Source organism: Pelophylax lessonae (genome assembly GCF_965119305.1).
Source record: "Pelophylax lessonae genome assembly, chromosome: 3".
NCBI lineage: Eukaryota > Metazoa > Chordata > Amphibia > Anura > Ranidae > Pelophylax > Pelophylax lessonae.
In genome coordinates this window covers 114,995,295-115,017,959 of record NC_138770.1, presented here as the reverse complement: position 1 = coordinate 115,017,959, position 22,665 = coordinate 114,995,295, and the positions used below count along the sequence as shown (strand labels likewise).

The 22,665-nt window shown below is 42.8% G+C and overlaps 1 protein-coding gene across 1 annotated transcript in view; it reads right to left on the bottom strand.

The window, feature by feature from the left end:
• Positions 1-22,665, bottom strand: part of OPN5 (opsin 5) — a 203,033-nt gene that overhangs the window by 103,513 nt on the left and 76,855 nt on the right. Inside the window, exon 2 of the mRNA XM_082252505.1 lies at positions 16,966-17,118. Within this exon, the coding sequence (XP_082108631.1) occupies positions 16,966-17,095 (130 nt within the window). The 5' untranslated portion in view covers positions 17,096-17,118. The remainder of the gene's footprint in view (positions 1-16,965; positions 17,119-22,665) is intronic.

Genomic DNA, 22,665 nt, shown 5'->3' with positions numbered 1-22,665 from the left:
ATCCAGTCTTGTTTCTTTTGTTTGGAATGAGCAGCGCATATTTCTAACCTAACAGTTAGTTGCGGTCAAGTGCACTGCTCTATACACATTACAAATCTCATAGTCCATCTCAGGGGAGAGCAAGGGAAGGTGGCTTCATTCCTACATACAGTGAGACCATGGAGAAGAAACATAGCCACCAACTAACAAAAAGTTGGATCACATCAGCAGCATTAAGAGATTTTAAGGAGGCTGATAGTAATAGAAGGGATTTTTTGAGCTAAGAATACACACTTAAATGGAATTTTAAATCAGAGTTTAAAGTCAATTTGACATCTATTCCTCATCACTCTGTCCACTGCTGCCATCTTCTTCCAGGTTCAGCTTTCCTCCTCATCGGACATTCAAGATGTAACTCCTAAATATAGGCACTGAAGTTACATCACCCTTGAAACCGGGCCCACATCTGACCGATGCCAGGAATGGGCCAGGAGTATGCACTGCACTGTGCATACAATGGAGGCAGTGTACACCAGAAAATAATTACTAAGAAATAGAAGAAAGTTTTTTTGGCAAAGGAGATGTGCAAAGTTGCCTCTGCCAAGACCTCTATCTTTGAGTCATTTTATTTTTAGAGCAAAGTTCTACTTTATGATCAAACAGGTTTCTTGGCAGGTTCCCAGCTTTATAGCCTCAGCCTTCATCAACCACCACACTCATAAGCACCCTCCGCAGAATGTAGACTCATTCAACTTGTAAATCACACCTTATAACCTAATAGTTATATATTTTGTATCACAATGTACATTTACAGTATACTGTATGTCTTTAGTGCTTTACCAAACAAATATTCCCAGGCGTCAACCCCTAACCAATGCTTACATTGACATAAAAGAGGTGAATGCTGCTTCCTAACCCAATGGAGTCTCGGTATTATAATCAAAAAATAAACAGAAAAAGAAAAGCGCAAATGCACCTACATCAAAAGAGGACTTACATAAGACCCGAAACAAACCAACAGGCAATGTCAAAGGATATAGATACAGGGTAAAGCAAAGCTTTAGCATACCTCTCAACTTTCTGAGATGGGAATGAGGGACCCCTATTAGAAAAACGTATGTAGGGGGGTCGTGGCTACTGAGCTCCGCTATGGATTCATAGGGCGAGAGCTCCTTGCAGCCGCAAAGGGAATCCACACACATTGGCGCCTCAGCACCGCCATCCTGCTCGCCACGAACACCGCCACAGCCACTGACTCCTCCGCCATGCCGCGGAAGAAGAAGGACCCGCCGCAGCAGCCGCAGAAGCTCTCGGGCTTCTTTCCCTCCATCTCCCGCAGCCTACTCAAAGATGGCGGTGCCGCCCACAACATGTGGCCAGACAGCCAGTCCAGATCCATGCCGCTAAAATGGAGCAAGACCTCAGCCCTCCCTTCACTGTCGCATAGTAGGGGAGCATCGGGAGCCTCCACACCATCAACTAGAAGCCCGGTCAAATCCAGGCCAAGGATGGAATCCCCCAGCAGGGATGCCTGGAACCCAGACATGGAGGTGAGTGGGCACAACCCATGCATCTTCTTCGCCAATGCTCCTGAAAAGAAATGAGGAGTGCTGCTAGACATTAGGGATACGTACAGTTTCACACTCCAGAAAACATTATTACTGATGCTGAAGGTAGATACCTGATTGTCACTTGTGATATAAACTCGTACCCCTTTACGCTTGTGACCCTCTACGCCCCCAACACCCAACAGCTGCGTTTTCTTGGCAAGCTCTTTAAAAAAACTAAGGTAAATCAGCATGGCAGACGCAGACAACTTGCAGACGCAATACTCCTGGAAACAATGGCAGATAGGTATCCGGGCAATATATACCTAATCCCATTGTGTCAACCATTGGGAAATTATGTTTAAAATAATTCATAGATGGTATTACACTCCATCCAGGCTTGCCAAGCTGTTTCCCACCTCCTCGCCAGCTTGCTGGCGCAGCTGTGGAGGACATGGGTCACTACTTCACATACTATGGAGCTGCCCTACTCTCACCAGCTACTGGAAGCATATCTTTCATATTCTAGCAACTTCAACCGGAATACTGCTACCCCCAAATCCTGGGTTAGCCGTCCTACATATAGGAATAGACGCCTATCCGAGCCACATGAGACCAGCGGTGACTCATGTCCTCTTTGCTGCCCGCAATCTCATCCTTAGGAAATGGAAGACGTCTGACTCCCCTAGTGTCTCAGAAGTAATCCATACAGTAAACATAAACAACCAAATTGAATGATCATTGGCTATTAATAACTCCACTTGTTTGACAAAAACGGGTCAATCTGGTCAAATAGACAGAAATATTGACATAATATCCACTTATCTCAGCTGTACCTACTTCCCCCAGTCCCCCTACCCCCTTCTACAGTGCCTTGCCAAAGTATTCACCCCCCTTGAACTTTGCAACCTTTTGCCACATTTCAGGCTTCAAACATAAAAGATATAAAACTGTAATTTTTTGTGAAGAATCAACAACAAGTGGGACACAATCATGAAGTGGAACGGAATTTTTTGGATATTTCAAACTTTGTTAACAAATAAAAAACTGAAAAATTGGGCGTGCAAAATTATTCAGCCCCTTTACTTTCAGTGCAGCAAACTCTCTCCAGAAGTTCAGTGAGGATCTCTGAATGATCCAATGTTGACCTAAATGACTAATGATGATAAATAGAATCCACCTGTGTGTAATCAAGTCTCCGTATAAATGCACCTGCACTGTGATAGTCTCAGAGGTCCGTTTAAAGCGCAGAGAGCATCATGAAGAACAAGGAACACACCAGGCAGGTCCGAGATACTGTTGTGGAGAAGTTTAAAGCCAGATTTGGATACAAAAATATTTCCCAAGCTTTAAACATCCCAAGGAGCACTGTGCAAGCGATATTATTGAAATGGAAGGAGTATCAGACCACTGCAAATCTATGAAGACCTGGCCGTCCCTCTAAACTTTCAGCTCATACAAGGAAAAGACTGATCAGAGATGCAGCCAAGAGGCCCATGATCACTCTGGATGAACTGCAGAGATCTACAGCTGAGGTAGGAGACTCTGTCCATAGGACAACAATCAGTCGTATACTGCACAAATCTGGCCTTTATGGAATAGTGGCAAGAAGAAAGCCATTTCTTAAAGATATCCATAAAAAGTGTTGTTTAAAGTTTTGCCACAAGCCACCTGGGAGACACACCAAACATGTGGAAGAAGATGAAACCAAAATCAAACTTTTTGGCAACAATGCAAAACGTTATGTTTGGCGTAAAAGAAACACAGCTCATCACCCTGAACACACCATCCCCACTGTCAAACATGGTGGTGGCAGCATCATGGTTTATGCCTGCTTTTCTTCAGCAGGGACAGGGAAGATGGTTAAAATTGATGGTAAGATGGATGGAGCCAAATACAGGACCATTCTGGAAGAAAACCTGATGGAGTTTGCAAAAGACCTGAGACTGGGACGGAGATTTGTTTTCCAACAAGACAATGATCCAAAACATAAAGCAAAATCTACAATGGAATGGTTCACAAAAAAACATATCCAGGTGTTAGAATGGCCAAGTCAAAGTCCAGACCTGAATCCAATTGAGAATCTGTGGAAAGTACTGAAAACTGCTGTTCACAAACGCTCTCCATCCAACCTCACTGAACTTGTGCTGTTTTGCAAGGAGGAGTGGGCAAAAATTTCAGTCTCTCGATGTGCAAAACTGATAGAGACATACCCCAAGCGACTTACAGCTGTAATCGCAGCAAAAGGTGGCACTACAAAGTATTAACTTACTGGGGCTGAATAATTTTGCACGCCCAATTTTTCAGTTTTTTATTTGTTAAAAAAGTTTGAAATATCCAATAAATTTTGTTCCACTTCATGATTGTGTCCCACTTGTTGTTGATTCTTCACAAAAAATTACAGTTTTATATCTTTATGTTTGAAGCCTGAAATGTGGCAAAAGGTTGAAAAGTTCAAGGGGGCCAAATACTTTCGCAAAGCACTGTATCTCTTCCCTTGTTCATGACAGGCCCTTAATCTCCTTCGTTATGCTCATCATGCTGTTAGATACTTAGCACTCCATGATGCCAAGGGGTGTGAGCCCCCTGGCAAAATTGAGATACCAGGAGGGGCTTACACCATACATGTGATACCTGAGCCATTGTACCTCTGTTGTAGTTCAAGATTAATCATTGTTGTACACTGTCTTTATGTCATATATGGCCTGTCCACAATTTACAATGACTGTTACTGTTTTTCTGTTCATTCTGTTTTATATTAATAAAAAATTCTGAACAAGAAAAATTTATGTAGGCGTAGAACACACCCCCTTGCCACGCCACCTTAACTTAAAACCCACAAGTGCTTTTCTTTTTTTTTTAACCACTACTATTCCTTTTTGCTGACTTTTTAAACCTAAAAATGCAGCAATTTAGACATTGGATGAAAGGTTTAGCACTGGGAAACACATTTTGAAAGATAAATAGGGAATTTTATGTGCAAAAAGGAAAAAAATAAACTGAGCTAATTATGTAAAAAAACATAAGCAACAACTTACAAGTGAGATAGACACCAGTAACAATAATAAAAAAAAAAGTTGTGCTATATTATTGTGAACATTATTTGCTGAGTAATGTCCATATATAAGACACACCAGTGAACACAATCAACAGAGAATAATCCTTGTGGTTCTGATCCTTGTGACTCGGTGTGAATTCTTCCACCACCAATGTGTAAACTTCACCACCGAACAGGTAGTCTGCTTACCAGATACTAAGACCATACAGGTCCTTAACGCCTTAGGTATTGCTCAACAAGGGGTGTCAATACTCAGATATCCCGGTGATCACACTCCCCATATAATACAACAAAGAGTCCAACTTAGCATAAAACCATTACAAAATGTATTAAAATAAAGGGTTGCGCTTACATCAATAAAAAAGCAAAACAGCATAAAATCTACATAAGTGCATTTTATATACAAGTATATAGATCAGACCAAAATGAGGGACAAATGAGGAGGAAAGAGGGACATTAAAATGATGGAGACTACTATTGCTAACCTCAGCAGAAGAGCTGAAGTCAGATGCACAGAATTGGGATAATTCCTTTGCTGATCACATATCTTCTCCGCATCTCTCCTATCTGTGAGTAGATTTATCATTTTTATGCAGCCCGTAGATGATTTTTTTTTTTTTTTTTTTCGTTTAACCAGTGGGTTTAACAAAAAAACTGACCTGTTTCCCCCATCCACACAAGGTGGATGGGGGAATCACTCCCAGTGAACTATTGTGTTCTGATAGTGGGAAGACTTCCCCGATGTCAGAATACACTGCTGATCGAATGCCATTTATCTAACAGGCTTGTTGTACAGAAGCCAACCACTGTTCCCATACATGGATCCTTCCTGGACCAGCCGAAATAGGTGACCTTGTTGGTGTCCTCTTCTCGACGTCCCTCAATTGAAAATTTGTAGAAGCAAGGCAAAAAATTGTCTGCTGAACAGTTGCATTCAGTCCAATCCAATAACCGCAGCAGAAGATTCATCCATCTCCACTGTTTTGAGTAGATGGAGATGTCTGATTTCTTTTGTTCAAGATGCAGGCTGTGTATGGCCAGCTTTACTCAAGTTTCCTGAAGCTGAAAAAACTCCAGAATGTCTTCTAAGCTAAAATGTATTGACATTGGAGGTTCTTCTGCTGTAGATTGTCTTTGTCTACCAAAAACTCTTCAACATCCAACACACTTCAGGGTTGTGTCAAATACTTGGCCCCTCTCTGAGTACTTTGGTCTCTACCTTTGGACTTCAGCCCTGTAGAGACATAGGGGTCAGCAGAGTAAACCAGCGCATGCATCTAGGTCCCAGGCATGCAATGCACCAGGAAGTCTGTTAGATGTTGAAGAGCTTTCAGCAGATTAAATTCCTATTTAAAATAATTATTTTTCAGACAGCTAATGATGTACATTCCTTCTTTACAGGGCCCCATTAGAAAAGGCTTTGAGTTTTTTTGGAAGTGTGTCAAACCTCCTTCTAGGCCAAATTACGGGAATACAATAAACAATCCCTAGTAAAATATACATGACATTTCTTACCCCAGCACTTACAGTTTACAACTTTAAATGCAATGGCTGCTGTTCTCTCAGTGCTGCTTCCCTAAACTTTTGGTCTTCACAGGAAAAAGTTAACATTGGATAGTGCATTTTCCAGCCAGTCTTGTTAGCTTGGAGAATAGAGGGGGGGGGGAGGAGGGTGGAGCAAGGGAGTGCCTTGACATACTAGGCTATGGTACTGGGTGTTTCTATTGATGAAAACAGTATAGAGAGACACAACTCCAGTCTCTGCATGTCAGGGGGGCTCAATAGCATGTTGCAAGAGAATTGAGCCACCCTAAAACAGGAAACCTAGGGCAGCAGTGGTCATGGCACCAGCCTAAACAGGGACATAGGCAAGAATTAAAAGATAAAGAAGCTACATACTCAGTAAGTGATTAAATCAGCTGCTAGAATTGCTTAAAAGGGAGGTTTATTTAAGCTGTTTTAAGCTGATATTATATTCTTATTGACATATGTATGAAAAAGGCAGTTCTCATGTAAACAAATGGCATTGTACACAAGCTTAAAAAGTTATTAAAGTAGACCTCCAAAAAGAATTAGTGGACACAGCAATGTTAGACAATATTTTTTTTTTGTAGACTAAACCTAAAAAATGGTGCTATTACAAAATACATGCTCACAAATTTTGCCCACTGGCTTCCCAAGAGTAAAGCTACATTCACACAAGCCTCCAAGGTTTAGGTTATTTAAACACATAAGAAATTATCTTGGATTTATTAACAAATGTTAAGCTTCCCAGATCAAGTGCTCCTACATTTAAACATATTTATATGCCTTGATGCGATTATGTGAATTTGCATGCATTTAGACACATTCAGATATCTATTTGCCTCTGCATTCACAGAATTATATTTTCTCTAAACACAACTAAACTGGGAGCACCTAAATGCAGATAAAGGCACAGTGTGAATATTACAATTCAGGCCTCATACACACGGACGATTTCAGGCATCCAGTGTAAATTGAATGCGTATTTTCAGCGTACAGCCACCTGTAATATGGAACAGCTGAACCTGGGTATACGCATTGCTTGCGTAAACTTGTGCATGCGCACAGACTTAAACCCCAGAACATGCAAATGCAGAGTTCTTGGATTTACGCCTGTGAATGGTCTATGCATGGTGCATACCCTCATACAGCGACTCATTACTTTGGCCTGCTGTATGTTGCAGCTGTCTCTTCCAGGCATGAAAATAGGCCCACAATTTACACCAGATGCTGGATCTGTGAATGCTTGCACCGAAGACACTTTAGAACCTTCAAACTCAAGGCCCTGATCCATGATTGCCAAACCCGGACAAAACTCAGAACAGAACTTTCTTTGCTTACAAATCACATGCTGGAGCTTTTAAAACGGAACCTTTGAGCATCCTGTGTCATCTCTACCAGTTTACCAAACTCATACCATGGCAGGGCCTCGCACTTGTCACAATGCCTATAACCACATATAATCAAAGGTTTGTCAATATCAGTGTGAATGAGGCCTAACACTGGCTGACCGAATAGTACTAGTTGTGCCTCATTTCCCAAAAGATTGACAGGAAATGTCACAGGGGCTTGGCTGTGACTTCTAATTTATTTACCATGCCTCCGGCTCCTTCTTCCCACGCACATTTTATGCTAGTTGACCCTGAGCATCATGCAGTACATGGAAGACTCATGGGAGGCAGGTGCATAAAGAGAGAACTGCATGTCATGGCAATTACTTTTTAAAGTCTTGGCTAAGCTGCATGGTTTTCTCAAACCTCGTAATCATATAACTTCTGAAGGAAAGTATTTATATAGTAAGTATCTTGGCTATATCAAATCCTAGTTACAGACAATATCACAATTACACTTCCAAGAGTTCTTTATTTATCAGTGGCGGCTGGTGCTCAAAATTTTTGGAGGGAGCGCAAACAGAAAAATGTACTAGGCATTGCTTTGCGGCAAAAAACCCTGTAAAAAATTGCGTGACTTTGAGGTCACAAAAGTGTGAAGGGGGCCTTCAATGTATAGTGTGCCCCCTTCAAATTAGAGTGACCATCGTGCCCCCTTCAATGCAGAGTGACCATCGTGCCCCCTTCAATGCAGAGTGACCAGCGTGCCCCCTTTCAAGGCAGAGTGACCAGCGTGCCGTGCCCACTTTCAATGCAGAGTGACCAGCGTTCCACCTTTTAATGCAGAGTGACCAGCGTGCCCCTTTTCAATGCAGAGTGACCATTCTGCCCCTTTTCAATGCAGAGTGACCATCGTGCCCCCTTTCAATGCAGAGTGACCAGCATGCCCCCTTTCAATGCAGAGTGACCAGCGTGCCGTGCCCCCTATTAATGCAGAGTGACCAGCGTGCCCCCTTCAATGCGGAGTGACTCGCGTGCCCCCTTCAATGCAGAGAGACCATCGTGCCCCCTTCAATGCAGAGAGACCATCGTGCCCCCTTCAATGCACAGTGACCAGCGTGCCGTACCTCCTTTCAATACAAAGTGACCAGCGTTCCCCCTTTCAATGCAAAGTGACCAGCATTCCCCCTTTCAATGCAGAGTGACCAGCGTGCCCCCTTTCAATGCAGAGTGACCATCGTGCCCCCTTTCAATGCAGAGTGACCAGCGTGCCGTGCCCCCTTTTAATGCAGAGTGACCAGCGTGCCTCTTTCAATGCAGAGTGACTCGCGTGCCCCCTTCAATGCAGAGAGACCATCGTGCCCCCTTCAATGCAGAGAGACCATCGTGCCCCCTTCAATGCACAGTGACCAGCGTGCCATACCTCCTTTCAATACAAAGTGACCAGCGTTCCCCCTTTCAATGCAAAGTGACCAGCATTCCCCCTTTCAATGCAGAGTGACCAGCGTTTCCCCTTTCAATGCAGAATGACCAGCGTTCCCCTTTCAATGCAGTGACCAGCGTGCCGTGCCCCCTTTTAATGCAGAGTGACCAGCATTCCCCCTTTCAATGCAGTGACCAGCGTTCTCCCTTTCAATGCAGTGACCAGCGTTCCCCCTTTCAATGCAGTGACCAGCGTGCTGTGCCCCCTTTCAATGCAGAGTGACCAGCATGTCCCCTTTCAATGCAGAGTGACCAGCATGCCCCCTTTCAATGCAGAGTGACCAGCGTGCCGTGCCCCCTTTCAATGCAGAGTGACCAGTGTGCCATGCCCCTTTCAATGCAGAGTGACCAGCGTGCCTCCTTTCAATGCAGAGTGACTAGCGTGCTGTGCCCCCCTTCAATGCAGAGTGACCAGCGTGCTGTGCCCCTTTTCAATGCAGCATGACCAGCGTGCCGTGCCCCCTTTCAATGCAGAGTGACCAGCGTGCCGTGCCCCCTTCAATGCAGAGTGACCAGCGTGCCGTGCCCCTTTTTAATGCAGAGTGACCAGCGTGCCGTGCCCCCTTTCAATGCAGAAAGACCAGTGCACTTACCTGCAGCGGCGGCTTCTCCTCAGTCCCCCGCGTCTCCTCGAGTCCTCCCGCCTCCTCCTCGGCCAATGGCACAGGTTCGTCTTTCAGCCAATCGGGAAGCGGGTCTCGGACCCGCTTCCTGATTGGCCAGGAGGAGGATCCATGTGACAATAGCGAATTTTAATTCGCTATTGTCACACAAATGGGTGGGCTAGGGCTAGTGCTCTGCGCCCCGGGTCCACCCTTTTCTGAAGCCTATTAGAGCCTATACGCAGCAGCCGCCACTGTTATATATATGAGTTTTCCTTTTAACTAGCATTGATGAATCAGCCATCAACTAAATCCAGCGCACTTACAGTGGTTGTAAACCTCAAGCATGAAATATGAACAAAGCACACCTTCTAGAGTGTGTACTTGTCTCAATGAAGAACACTAAGTGCCATTCAGTGAAGATCGTTGCCGTAAGTAACATAATGTGTTTTCAGCTCTGTGCAATGTGGGGAGGAGGAGCTGTGAACAGAGCTGGGATGGGAAAGGAGCTATGCCAAGTGCTGTGCCAGAGGTGATTCCTGTCCTCTACCTTTCCAGCTGTGATTGCTGCTCTCGGCCTCCCCAGCGGTAATCCCTGTCCTCCGCCTCTCCATCCGTGCTCCCTGTCCTCTGCCTCTCCAACTGTGATCCCTGTCCTCTGCCTCTCCAACCATGATCCCTGTCCTCTGCCACTGCAGCCATGATCCCTGTCTGCCTTTCTAGCTGTGATCCCTGTCCTCTGCCTCTCCAGCCATGATCCCTGCCCTCTTCCTCTCCAGCCGTGATCCCTGTCCTCTTCCTCTCCAGCCGTGATCCCTGTCCTCTGCCTCTCCAGCCCTGATCCCTGTCCTCTGCCTTTCCAGCCATGATCCCTGTCCTCTGCCTCTCCAGTCATAATCCCTGTCCTCCGCCTCTCCAGCCGTGATCCCTGTCCTCTTCCTCTCCAGCCGTGATCCCTGACCTCTTCCTCTCCAGCCGTGATCCCTGACCTCTTCCTCTCCAGCCGTGATCCCTGACTTCTGCCTCTCCAGCCGTAATCCCTGTCCTCTGCCTCTCCAGCCGTGATTACTGTCCTCTGCCACTCAAGCTGTGATCCCTGTCCTCTGCCTCTCTAGCCAGAATCCCTGTATTCTTACTCTCTAGCCAGGATCCCTGACCTCTGCCTCTCCAGCCATAATCCCTGTCCTCTGCCTCTCCAGCTAAAACTGATAAAACAGAGTCTTTGGAGTCACTCTGCACATGCTCAGTTTTATTTTTCTTGGGAGGGTGCATGTGATCAGCACATGGCCAATCAGCACCATCCAGACAGAGGGTCCAGGGTCCTGCAGCCTCAAAGGACAGTCAGAGTAGAATGAAAACTCCTCTTACAAGCTTTAACCAGACACTGATAGAAGTCACAAGACCTCTATACACTTCTGACGAGAAAAGTTATTTAGCGGTTTATATTTAGTAAAATGATTGCATTTCCATGTACGGTGTACTGTGGGAGATCAGATATAGTGAATGAAGAGTCCTGGGTTTAGTAACACTTTAAGTACTGCTCAAAATCTTGCTGTTGTTTTTCTTGGCCAGCTAAATCACCTGTTACCATCCCTCTCATCCAGGTTTTATTTGTGCTGAGACCTTTAATCATTAAAAAAATGAATAGTCTGTCAGCTCATATCTCATCACACAAGAAACAATTTACTCCCAAATGTTCATCATTTGTATTGTTCTATGCTGCCAAAAATATCAGCGATATCCAGCTGAGATCAAGCCTGAAGGTTGGAATCTAACTGCCTTTCATCATGGCAATTACAGCTAAAAACCATTGTAGCAGTTAGAGCATGAAGAAGCCTAACCAAAGGCCAGAAAACACACAGTGATATACTCCCGGGCCCATCAACTCAAAGCTCACATTTCAGTTTATTTGTAACTGCTGTAAAGTTAAACTCCAGGCAGCAACCTAATTAAAGGGGTTGTAAAGTTTGAAGGTTTTTTATCCTAATGCATTCTATGCATTACGAAAAAAGCCTTCTGTGGAAGCCCCTCTCAGCCCCCCTAATACTTACCTGAGCCCCATCTCTATCCTGTGATTTTTCAGGAGTGTCTCGGCTGCATGAGACTCTCCCTCCTCATTGGCTGAGACGTGGTAGTCTTAGTGGTAGTGGTAAAAAGGTAGTAAACATTTACATATACCCGATGAAGTGACTGGCTTTAGGTGATACACAGAGATTAAACAAATTTTCCTAGATAAGTTGTACCTGTTTATCTGCAGTCCTCTATTCTCGACATCCGTTCAAAGTGCAGAACTTAGAAGCTTGTCTGAAAGTTCAGAAAAAAAAAGGGGTGGAGAGCTGAAGTTACTCTGCAGAGCTCAGTGAGAAGAGCTCTGTGAGCTGATTGGAGAGAAGGGAACACACCTCATTCACACAGTACACAGGAACAGAGCTAAGGCTTTGAATCAGCTGGAGATCCCTCCCTTGTCACCTTTTTTCTCTTGGTGTCAGGAAAAAATTGTCAGAAGCAGAGAAACAAAGCAGCAAACAGAAATTACACTTAGTGCTCTGGATTGAGACAAGTACATACTATAGAGGGATATGCTTTGTTCATATTTCATGTTTGAGGTTTACAACCATTTTAATGCAATCTCTACATTAAAATAAAAAACCTTTAATGTGCAGCCCCCCCTAAATACTTACCTGAGCCTGATCCAGTGCTGTGCCCTAGAGCTCACTCTTTCCTCATAGGCTCAGTGACAACAGCGCGGAAACCTTCAGCGCTTGCTGCTGTCAATCAAATAAAGTGAGGAGGGAGCAGGGAGTGGGGCTGAGTGATGCTATGTGTGTCTATAGACCCACAGAGCCCGACTCAGGGCAGAGCATGCACGTTTCCCCAGCCCCCCCCCCCCCCCCCCCCACTGCAAGGGCTTGCTATGAGGGCAGTCACTGAAGAGAAGGAGAAGAGAGCACCAGTGGGGGACGCCAGAAGAGGATTGGGGCTGCTCTGTGCAAAATCAAGTATAAAATGTTTATTATTTAAAAAAGGGCAGGAGACCTCATTTTTCTTAGATACAGTTAATTGACACTTACAGTTTTTGTACCTCCCCCAGCTGCAATTAGACAATGAAAGAAGAAGCGACAGACTGATAGGCGTATCTGCCCTTCTCTCTGCTCTCCACCTATCAGTATGTACCTTGTTAGTATATTAGCATCCTACACATCTGATTGGCATGTTGTGCTGCTTTTTTCTCTTCCACCCTGAGCTATGCTGTATAGTAGACTGCAGGCTGATATCAAGCCAATTAAAGTACGTACACTGCTAGTATATAAAGATATATATATTTACAGTATAGATACAGTATATACAGTATAATAATGAGATATAATGGGGTGCGCTAAACAACAATAAATCCAAACATGAATACACAGTGATATTCGTGAATAATCAATGAGTGCATAAACACAAAAGTTCATGAGTGTCCATAAATTGGTGATGATATTAAATATAAGATGAAGAAAAATAAACTTGATTCCACATCTACTCCTGTCTCAGTTGAAGTCCAATCGGAAGAAACCGGTCAGAATAGGAGGCGTACACGTCACACAGATACTTGCGGTCCGTGCTGCAGCCGGACGCAAGCCTCTTCAGAGATTTCTGGCACATATTTACTTATGCTGATTTCAAGACTCCTAATTGTAAGTGCAATACTGCTTGCTTAAATAAATTTTAAAAGGGTAATACACTATTAGTCTGCTTCTGTTCCTTTGTCATATGGTGGAGCTGAATCGTCAGCGTGGCTGTTGTGACAGACTCTGTGGATTTTAGGAGAAGGGGAAGGCAGTGTTTCTGCAGATACAAGCGTGTATTGATTGCCATCTGGTAAGAGGCCAACCCAGGTGTTTTGCACAAGGTGATTGCTGGTTCACCACGGAGATCGATTTTGTTCAGCACTTAAGTTTATCATTTGCACCTTACCTTTTTCCGTTCGGTAAGGAGAAATTTCACTTGGTGGTGGATACACTTTGGATGTGGAATCAAGTTTATTTTTCTTCATCTTATATTTAATATCATCACCAATTTATGGACACTCATGAACTTTTGTGTTTATGCACTCATTGATTATTCACGAATATCACATGTTCTATTATATGTTTTAGTTTTAATTTTAATTATTGATATGTTTGGATTTATTGTTGTTTAGCGCACCCATTATATCTCATTTACTTCACATATTCACCAAGCACTGAATACCGGGAGCAGCTTCAACACACTATCAGCGCACCCATCCCCCCTCCTAACACATATACAGTATAATAATGTGTTAATCAATACAGAAACAGTTCAGCTTTATTTGTTTTTCATTCTTACTTTTTACACTTAAGTTGTTCAAACTTATGAAATACATGCGTTAAATCCCAATTTTGAGTTGATTTTCCACTGAACTTTAAAAAAAGAGTCTGATGAATAATTCACTATTTTCTGTTGACCACTGGGTAACTGAGTTCATGAAACCCCAATCAAACTCAATGGAAAATCCAATAGCATTTTATCCAATCGCTTGAAATGTTCTTGTGTTCAATTGATTCCTAGATGATTGCCACTATTCTTTCAATGTATTCAATCTATTTCAATCTGTAAGATTGTTCAGATGTTATCTTTGTTCTTTCAATAACTTTCAATCCCATTAGCTTTCAAAAGCTGTTTGAAAGTGCTTGGAAATTGGCACACATTATCCTCACCAAATCTAAGACAAGTTTTAGGCAACTTTAACCACTGATCAAGGCAACCCATTACCAGTACTCTGGGTTTTTTTTCAGCAGGAACGCGGGGGTGTATGGTGTGAAAAATCGGCGCTAATTCAAATCATAAATACATGTGATACACTCTGTGACAATAACGATGTCCACCACTGTGGATAGTGCTCTATATGATAAAACCTGATGCAAAAATTTCGAAGTAAAATCAATCCTCAATGTAAAACTGTAAAAGCGAGCCTATACACAAAAGATCTTCAGTGGATGACTCTGAAAAGCCTGTGCATAAATAAAGTCCTCAAAAAAATATATATATATAATGCAATCACAAAATCAATGCAATAGATGAAAAAGGGTGAACAAGAACAAAAAGGAACACAACCAGCACCCCCAGCACTGAATATTTGTAATGGCAAGAGGTGATGAAGTTTGCTAAATCAGCCCTTAAAATTTCCACTGGACTGCTCGCATTTGCAGGGTGCCCGCGGCAGGCGGGGTTGAAAGGGAGCCGATTCTCCTCCAGGAGATTGGCCAGGAAACTGTGGGAAAGGGAGAGGAGAGGAAGAGGGGAGCCAGCTGGATCACGCAGAGAGGGGAACTCCTTCTCTGACACAGCTTAGAACTGAAACTCTGCTTTCTTTCAAACAAAGTCCCGCCTCCTGGGCCGGCTCACTTGACAGTGGTTGGCGTTTCAGAACAAAGAATTTACATTTACATTTGTGGGCACTGATGAGGCTCCACTGATGGGAACTGCTGAGGCTGCATTGATGGGCATGGAGGAGGCTGCACTGATGGGCACTGATAGGTTGCATTAAAAGGTGCTGATGAGGCTTCACTGATGGGCACTGATAGGCTGCAATGATGGGCACTGATGGGGCTGCATTGATGGGCACTGATGAGGCTGCATTAGTGGGCACTGATGAGGCCGCAATGATGGACACTGATGAGCCTGCACTGATAGGCACTGATGAAGCTGTAATGATAGGCACTGATGTGGCTGCAATGATGGGCACTGATGAGGCTGCGTTGATGAGCACTGATAGGCTGACTGATGGGCATTTAAGGGCTGCATTGATAGGCACTGATGAGTCTTCACTGATGGGCACTGATAGGCTGCATTGATGGGCACTGATAAGGCTGCACTGATGGGTACTGATTAGGTGGCACTTATGAGACGGCACTGATAGGCTGCACTGATAAGGCTGCACAGATATACTTCACTGATGGGCACTGATAAGGCGGCACTGATGAGGCAGCACTTATGAGTAACGATGAGATGGCACTGAAGTGCACTGATAGGCTACAAAGATATGCTGCACTGTTGGGCATTGATAGGCTGCATTGATGGGCACTGATAGGCTGCATTGATGGGTACTGATAAAGTTGTTGTTAAAATGTATTTATATAATCTAATTCTGCTTAAAACATTTAACAATGTCATTTTATGAGATAATTTACAAGGGTGTGTTTACGAGCGGAATTAGGGGCTAGGATTGTGTTGGACAACTGGTGACCAAGTAACTCTTAAGGCCTGGCTAGTAGCTCAGTTTTTGATCCCTGTGTTAAATGGTCTATTGATGTTAGCTGCTGGGGGATCTTTTGTTGCTGGTGGGGGACATATTAATGCTGGTGAAGGATCTCCAAATCCTCTTGGGGGTGTATTTTTGGTGGGGATATTTTGTTGCAAGGGGATCTATTGTTGCTGTGGTGAATCCATTGTTGCTGGAGGACAAATCCTCCAATGGGTGTAGTTTTGCTGGGGTGGATCTATTGTGGCTGGGGGGTCTATTGTTGCTGGGGAATATATTGTTTTTTTAAGTCTATTATTGCTGACGGATCTATTGTTGCTGGGGGAGGGGGTATTTTGTTGCAGGCAGGGGGCTATTGTTGTCTGCTACAGTGGATCTATTTTATTGCTTTTCTTGGTAATTAACAAATTCAATACAAACTACTACAAAACAATACTTGATTCTATATTCTCTAAAAGGAGCAATACCGGTAGGAACCAAGGAATGGTGCTCGGGGGTGGATGGTGGGTGGAGACAAGGGATGACTCAGAAGGAGGGAGTACCTGCGCCTATTCCCTGAGAAAAAAAGCCCTGTTTATACAGTAGATGTTTTGATGGTGTTCATGGAAGCTTTTTGATAGGTTGCATTAATCTATATGGCCTTTTTTACAGTGGCTGAAAATGATTGAATTCATCTGAAAATTGGAATGTGGGTTCCCACATTGTTTCCACTTTCTAACATCTACCAGGGCTTTGGCTGGCTAAATACTTGGCGTGACTTTGCATGTACTGGAAATAACCTTTATGATCACAAGTAATTGCCAGGAAGAAGTCAGTTTACCACCAGAAGACAATTTTGATTGACCACCAGAATTTGGTAAAGTTAGAACTGGGCAATAAATTGACAGCTTCAATACAATTCATTTGACTTTCAGATCATTTTTTTTTTCCTGCACGTGATTTTGTATTCTTTACAAAGTGAAATTTCATCACATTCAATAAGCTCTGGGGAAAATTAAAACGTACAAAGTGCAAGTTCCCTTGTAGCGTGCACAGCCCATTATTAAATCAACCCCAGTGTTTCAGAAGTGCCAAATGCTTCTTTCTTATCTTGGCCCCAGTGCTCTTCCATACATGCACACTTCACAGATTTTTATAGGAGTATTCACCGCACCTGACTGATAACATGATAACTTACCAATACATAATAGGTATAATCCAGCACATATGTCAGCTTCTTTTGAAAGTTTCGATTCAAATAGGTCGTCTCCTCTTTCAAATGCTGGAATAATGCCATCGTACCCAAGGAAACTTTTATTTGTCTCCATCTTGTTTCAGGTGTCATTTATCCCTGAAGAGAAAGACAAACTTAGTAAATGCTGCACTGAAATGATCATTTGCACTTGTAGCATCAAATGTATTGCATAAGTCAGAAATTCAAATGCTTTACCTTTCAAGCACACAAAGAGCTGATGTTAAAAGTTTTTTAAAACTAACAGGTTTACTTTACTGTAGGAACCCTTAGACCCCGTTCACACAGGGGCGACGCTACTTGCTGGGGCGACCTGTGAAGTCGCGGTGCACAGCGTGCACTGTGACCTCGGCGCGACATGCATGGACTTCATATCATTGAAGTCAATGCAGGTCGCCCCAAAGTAGTACAGGACCTTTTTTCTAAGTCAGAGCGACTTGTGTCGCTCCTATTAGAACGGGTCCTGTGCTAATCAATGGCAGGCGACCCACCGCGACTTGTCAGGCGACCAAGTCGCCTGACAAGTCGCGCTAGTGTGAATGGGGACTTAAAGCACAACTAAACTCATCAATTTAACAGTTTTCCAAATCAGTTATATTCAAGGCATGTCGTGAATGAGAACTTGTGCTCTAAACTTATCTGTCAAACAATCAAACGGCTGGTGTAATAACTAATCACATGTGCAGCACCATGGCAGCTGCAGATCAAACGGAGGCCAAGATGGTAGCTTCCTTGGCTATTAAAGATAGGAGTGTTTAGTTCTGCTTTAAGGTAAATAGGTGCCTAAATAAATGGATATTTTGCGCAACCAATACAGCAGCACAGCATGGGCGCAACAAGATTAGAAGACAGTGTGCCACATCCTTAATAGGTATATCGAATCATTGGGAGAAGTTGAATGGACTTTAAAGGCACAAATAGGGATGAAGTAAAAAACTTTTTTATTGATTGACATATAAAAACAAAGGGAAAACCCCTAACAACAAGGGGAATACTTATTTATACATACATAATATACATAAAAAGCACCAAAATGTACTTAGACAATAAGACATATGTGTATATCAATAATAAATTGAGTAATTGCATAACACATGAGACATGGTGGTATCAGAGTACTATACATTACGTCCTACAAGACTCAAAGGTAGTGCCAGGAATTGATGCTATATCCTCGAGTGTAGTTGGTACAGCCCTGAAATGAGGGATAATTCATGTAGCCAGATGCCCTACATGTTTCGCTTGAGGAATCAAGCTTCTTCTGGAGCTACTGGTATACAGACTCTGTGTAAAAGAATAAACCATTATTATTATTAATAATAGGCACACAGAGTCTGTATACCAGTAGCTCCAGAAGAAGCTTGATTCCTCAAGCGAAACATGTAGGGCATCTGGCTACATGAATTATCCCTCATTTCAGGGTTGTACCAACTACACTCGAGGACCTATATAGCGTCAATTCCTGGCACTACCTTCGAGTCTTGTAGGACGTAATGTATAGTACTCTGATACCACCATGTCTCATGTGTTATGCAATTACTCAATTTATTATTGATATACACATATGTCTTATTGTCTAAGTACATTTTGGTGCTTTTTATGTATATTATGTATGTATAAATAAGTATTCCCCTTGTTGTTAGGGGTTTTACCTTTGTTTTTATATGTCAATCAATAAAAAAGTTTTTTACTTCATCCCTGTTTGTGCCTTTAAAGTCCATTTAACTTCTCCCAATGATTAAATAGGTGCCTAAAGCAAGGGTAGGCAACCTTGGCACTCCAGCTGTTTTGGAACTTTAATTTGCATGAGGCATTTCAAGACTCTAAAAGCCACACTCATGATGGAATTTGTAATTTTTGCAGTCTCACAGCTGGAGTGCCGAAGTTACCTACCCATGGCCTAGACCAGTGTTTCTCAACTTTTTTTTTCAGTCAAGGCACCCTTTAAAATGATGTACAATCACGAGGCACCCTCCAAAATTATGGACAGTCTTGAGGCACCCTATTCTAAAATGTAAAAACTATTCTGATAGTTTTACATAATGCAGCAACATCGATACAAGTAGGACACCCAACATTGACTAAACTAAACTTTAACTAAAAGGCAGGTTTCATCCACCCACTGGCTTGTTTACAATTTTGGGGCAATTTTTAGGCATTTTGCCAAGGCACCCCTGAAGAAACCTCAAGGCGCCCCAGGGTGCCTGGGCACCCTGGTTGAAAAAGGCTGGCCTAGACCATAACAATACGAATGGCTGCCCCATTGGTGATATTTGGAGATAACTACAACATAGAATAGTGTACTGCTCAAAATCATTTCCTTTTGGTACTCTGCATAAACCTGTTGCAGCACCATAGGTGTAGCCATCTTGGAAGCCACTGAGACATGTTGCAATCTTCAGTGCACTTCAAGCATAACTTTTTCTGTGACTCCATGTTTGAAAAGAGTACTAGAGCACACAATGGAATGCCTCCAGGGTCTGTAGTGGGACTTTTAGAATGTATCACCATGTCTTTGGAATGCTGGAGGAAACCAGAGTGAGAACATGCAAGCTCCATGCAGATAGTATCCTTGCTGGGATTTGGTCCAAGGACCCCTGGCTGTAAGACAAAAGCACAACCTGCTAAGACACCATGCTGCCCTACCAGGAGTCCCATCCAAGGTAAGTAAACAGACAGCCAGATCAGATTAGAACACATCTATTAACATGGAACTGTCTTCACGCAGGGAATCTATTATAGGCAGAGATTAAAAGGCTGAATGGTCACAGAGGGGAAGGAAGACAGCTGTGCTAGCTGATGAGGCAGCAAGTCAATTTAGCTTTAAAATACTAGATTGAAATACTGCTCAAACCTGCCTGGTTTGGAATCTGTAACATGAATGGTCTCAGGTACAGTGCCCTATGCAATAAGAACATTAATTAATTAACACAAGGTGTGCCGCTATTTGTCCTCCAGTGTTAAATCAAACCAATACTACATCAATCATATATACATACATGCATATGAAAATAAATAAAAATGAAATTACAGAAATTTGTGAGCAATCAATCGAATCAACACTGACCAAAATAAATCAAATAAATTCATGAATGTCTCTATAAAAGAAAATATCCAACGTGTCCTCAACAGTGCTTCTTATACTTCTTCCAACCACTAATAATGTGAATACATCTACTTTGTACTTGATTTGCAAATATGTGATCCATCAAAAAAATAAAATCATAAAAATCTCTTATAAAGAACTGTCATTTGTCTATCTAACAGTTCCTTCTACGCTTCTCCCAACCACCAATGGTGTGCATGCATACACTTTATACACATCCATGCTGCCCTTCACCAGATGTACTCTCACCTGACAGCTTTTGACCCCCCAACTGAATGGAAGGTCAAAAAAGTGACCTTGATTGATGTAATATTGGTGTGATTTTACACTAGAGGACTAATAGCGTCACACCTTGCATTAATCAATTTTCAGTGAACACATATGCCAGTGTTTGTAGGTGGGGGCTGCTTAGAGATTTTAAAATAAGAAAACATCATCATAGCAGCTCACAAGACTCACATTTTATATATATAAGAACATTAACCACTTTAAGACCGGAAGGATTTGCCCCCTTAATGACCAGGCCCCATATTGCGATTCGGCACTGCATTACTTAAACAGACAATTGCGCGGTCGTGCGCCGCTGTACCCAAATAAAATTGATGTCCTTTTTTCCCACAAATAGAGCTTTCTGGGGGTATTCGATCACTTGTGCGATTTTTTTATTTTTTGCGCTATAAATAAGCGACATTTTTGAAAAAAAAGACAATATTTTTCACATTCTGCTATATAACATTCCCAAAAAAAAAATGTAAAAATCAAATTAGTTTACATTTTATGCCAATTTGTTTTCTGATACATATTTTTGGTAAAAAAAAAAAAAAACGCAAAAAGCATATTTTGATTGGTTTGTGGAAAAGTCATTGCATCTACTAACTACAGCAAAGATCTATGTCATTTTTAGAGTTTTTTTTTTTTTTACTAGTAATGGTGGCGATCTGCAATTTTACGGCGCATGGATCGGATCCCTGACTGACATTTTTGACACTTTTGGGGGGACCAGTGACATTACTACAGTAATCAGTGCTAAAGATATGCACTGCTACTGTAATAATGACACTGGCTGGGAAGGGGTTAACCCTATGGGTGATCAATGGGTTAAATGGGAGCCTAGGGGAGTGATTCTAACTGTGGGGGGGGGGCGTGGCTTGTGAAATGACCATACAGACATGTGATTATATATAGAAGGATCACATGAGCTCTGTGATCATTTCAGGGAGAAGAACGGTCAGCTGTGTTTACAACAGCCGATCATCCTCTCTCAGCGGGGAGCGATCGTGGGTGTCAGGCGGCAATCAGAGCCGCCTGACCCGTGCATCGGCTTCCCCGCTGCCGAGTGGGTGCGGGAGCGCACCGCTGGCTGTGCGCGCTCGCCCCCTAGCTTCCTGCGCGCGACCAAGGTAGGTCTACGTCAGATTACACAGGAGAGCCACCCTGCCGCGGTAAAAAGGTGGTGGGTGGTCAGGAAGTGGTTAAATAACATTTCAGGTTAGAGCTAGGAATGCACTCCTATGCTCATTTCCAGTTTTCAGACCCTGCTGTCTGAAAACAGATGTGAGTCATCCCGAGCTATAGGGAAACCTTTTACAGGCTTAAAGTTAGGGCCATTAATAATGTTATAAGAACACCATACATTATCCTACGTTCTCAGATTCCTTCCAGTGACCTTGACATAAGGAAAATTCAAGGCATGGGTGAGCTTAACCTACTTTTCAACTTATAACAGACATGTTCCCACATACTAAAACCCCTTTTAACTGCAACGTCTACTTCGGGTTTTTCTTTCCACCTTTGAGAGTCTGGAACTTCAACCCACACCTTCCTACACCCCTAGGTACCCAAGATTACTATTTTCTAGTGTTGCATTGATATCAGGCATTTGCACAAGTACTTGTACTCATGCAAATGCTGCGATACTAAAACTGATACCTTTTTTGTGATTCCATTGCGACTTGCATTGACTTCTGTTAAATGAAGTCGCAAGCCGCAATAAAAATCGGAGGTCCAAATCGCACTGATCTGCGGCTTTGAAACCGAGCTGAAATAGCGTGATTTAATGTTGCACTGGTGTCAACCAGGGCTTACAGTTCTTCCAGGGCTTTAAAATCATACTGGAGTAGCTCAATTTCAAAGTTACAGTTCTTCATAATTATAAAGAAATGGTAATATTCTTTCATTTGTTCAAAAAAAAAAAAAAAATGACACTAAAAATAGGTATCGGTAATTGGAATTAGCGAGTGCTTAAGAAAAAGTATCAAACTCAAAAAAATGGTATCGGTGCATCCTACTATGTTCTGTACCTTGTTACTCTATGTAATGCTTTGCTAACCTTGTTAAAACTCAATAAATAAATACCATAAGACAGTAGTAAAATTCCCACTAAATGAATGACTTCCCATCTAGAGGTTCGCACAGACATAGGCCAGATCTAATTGGTCCTGAGAATCACGAATGTGTAGAATTTGGAGGGAACCCTGCATGGTCCCAATTGGTAACTTCATGCCTAGGAGACATGTGTCACTGGACAGGTGTCTCCTATG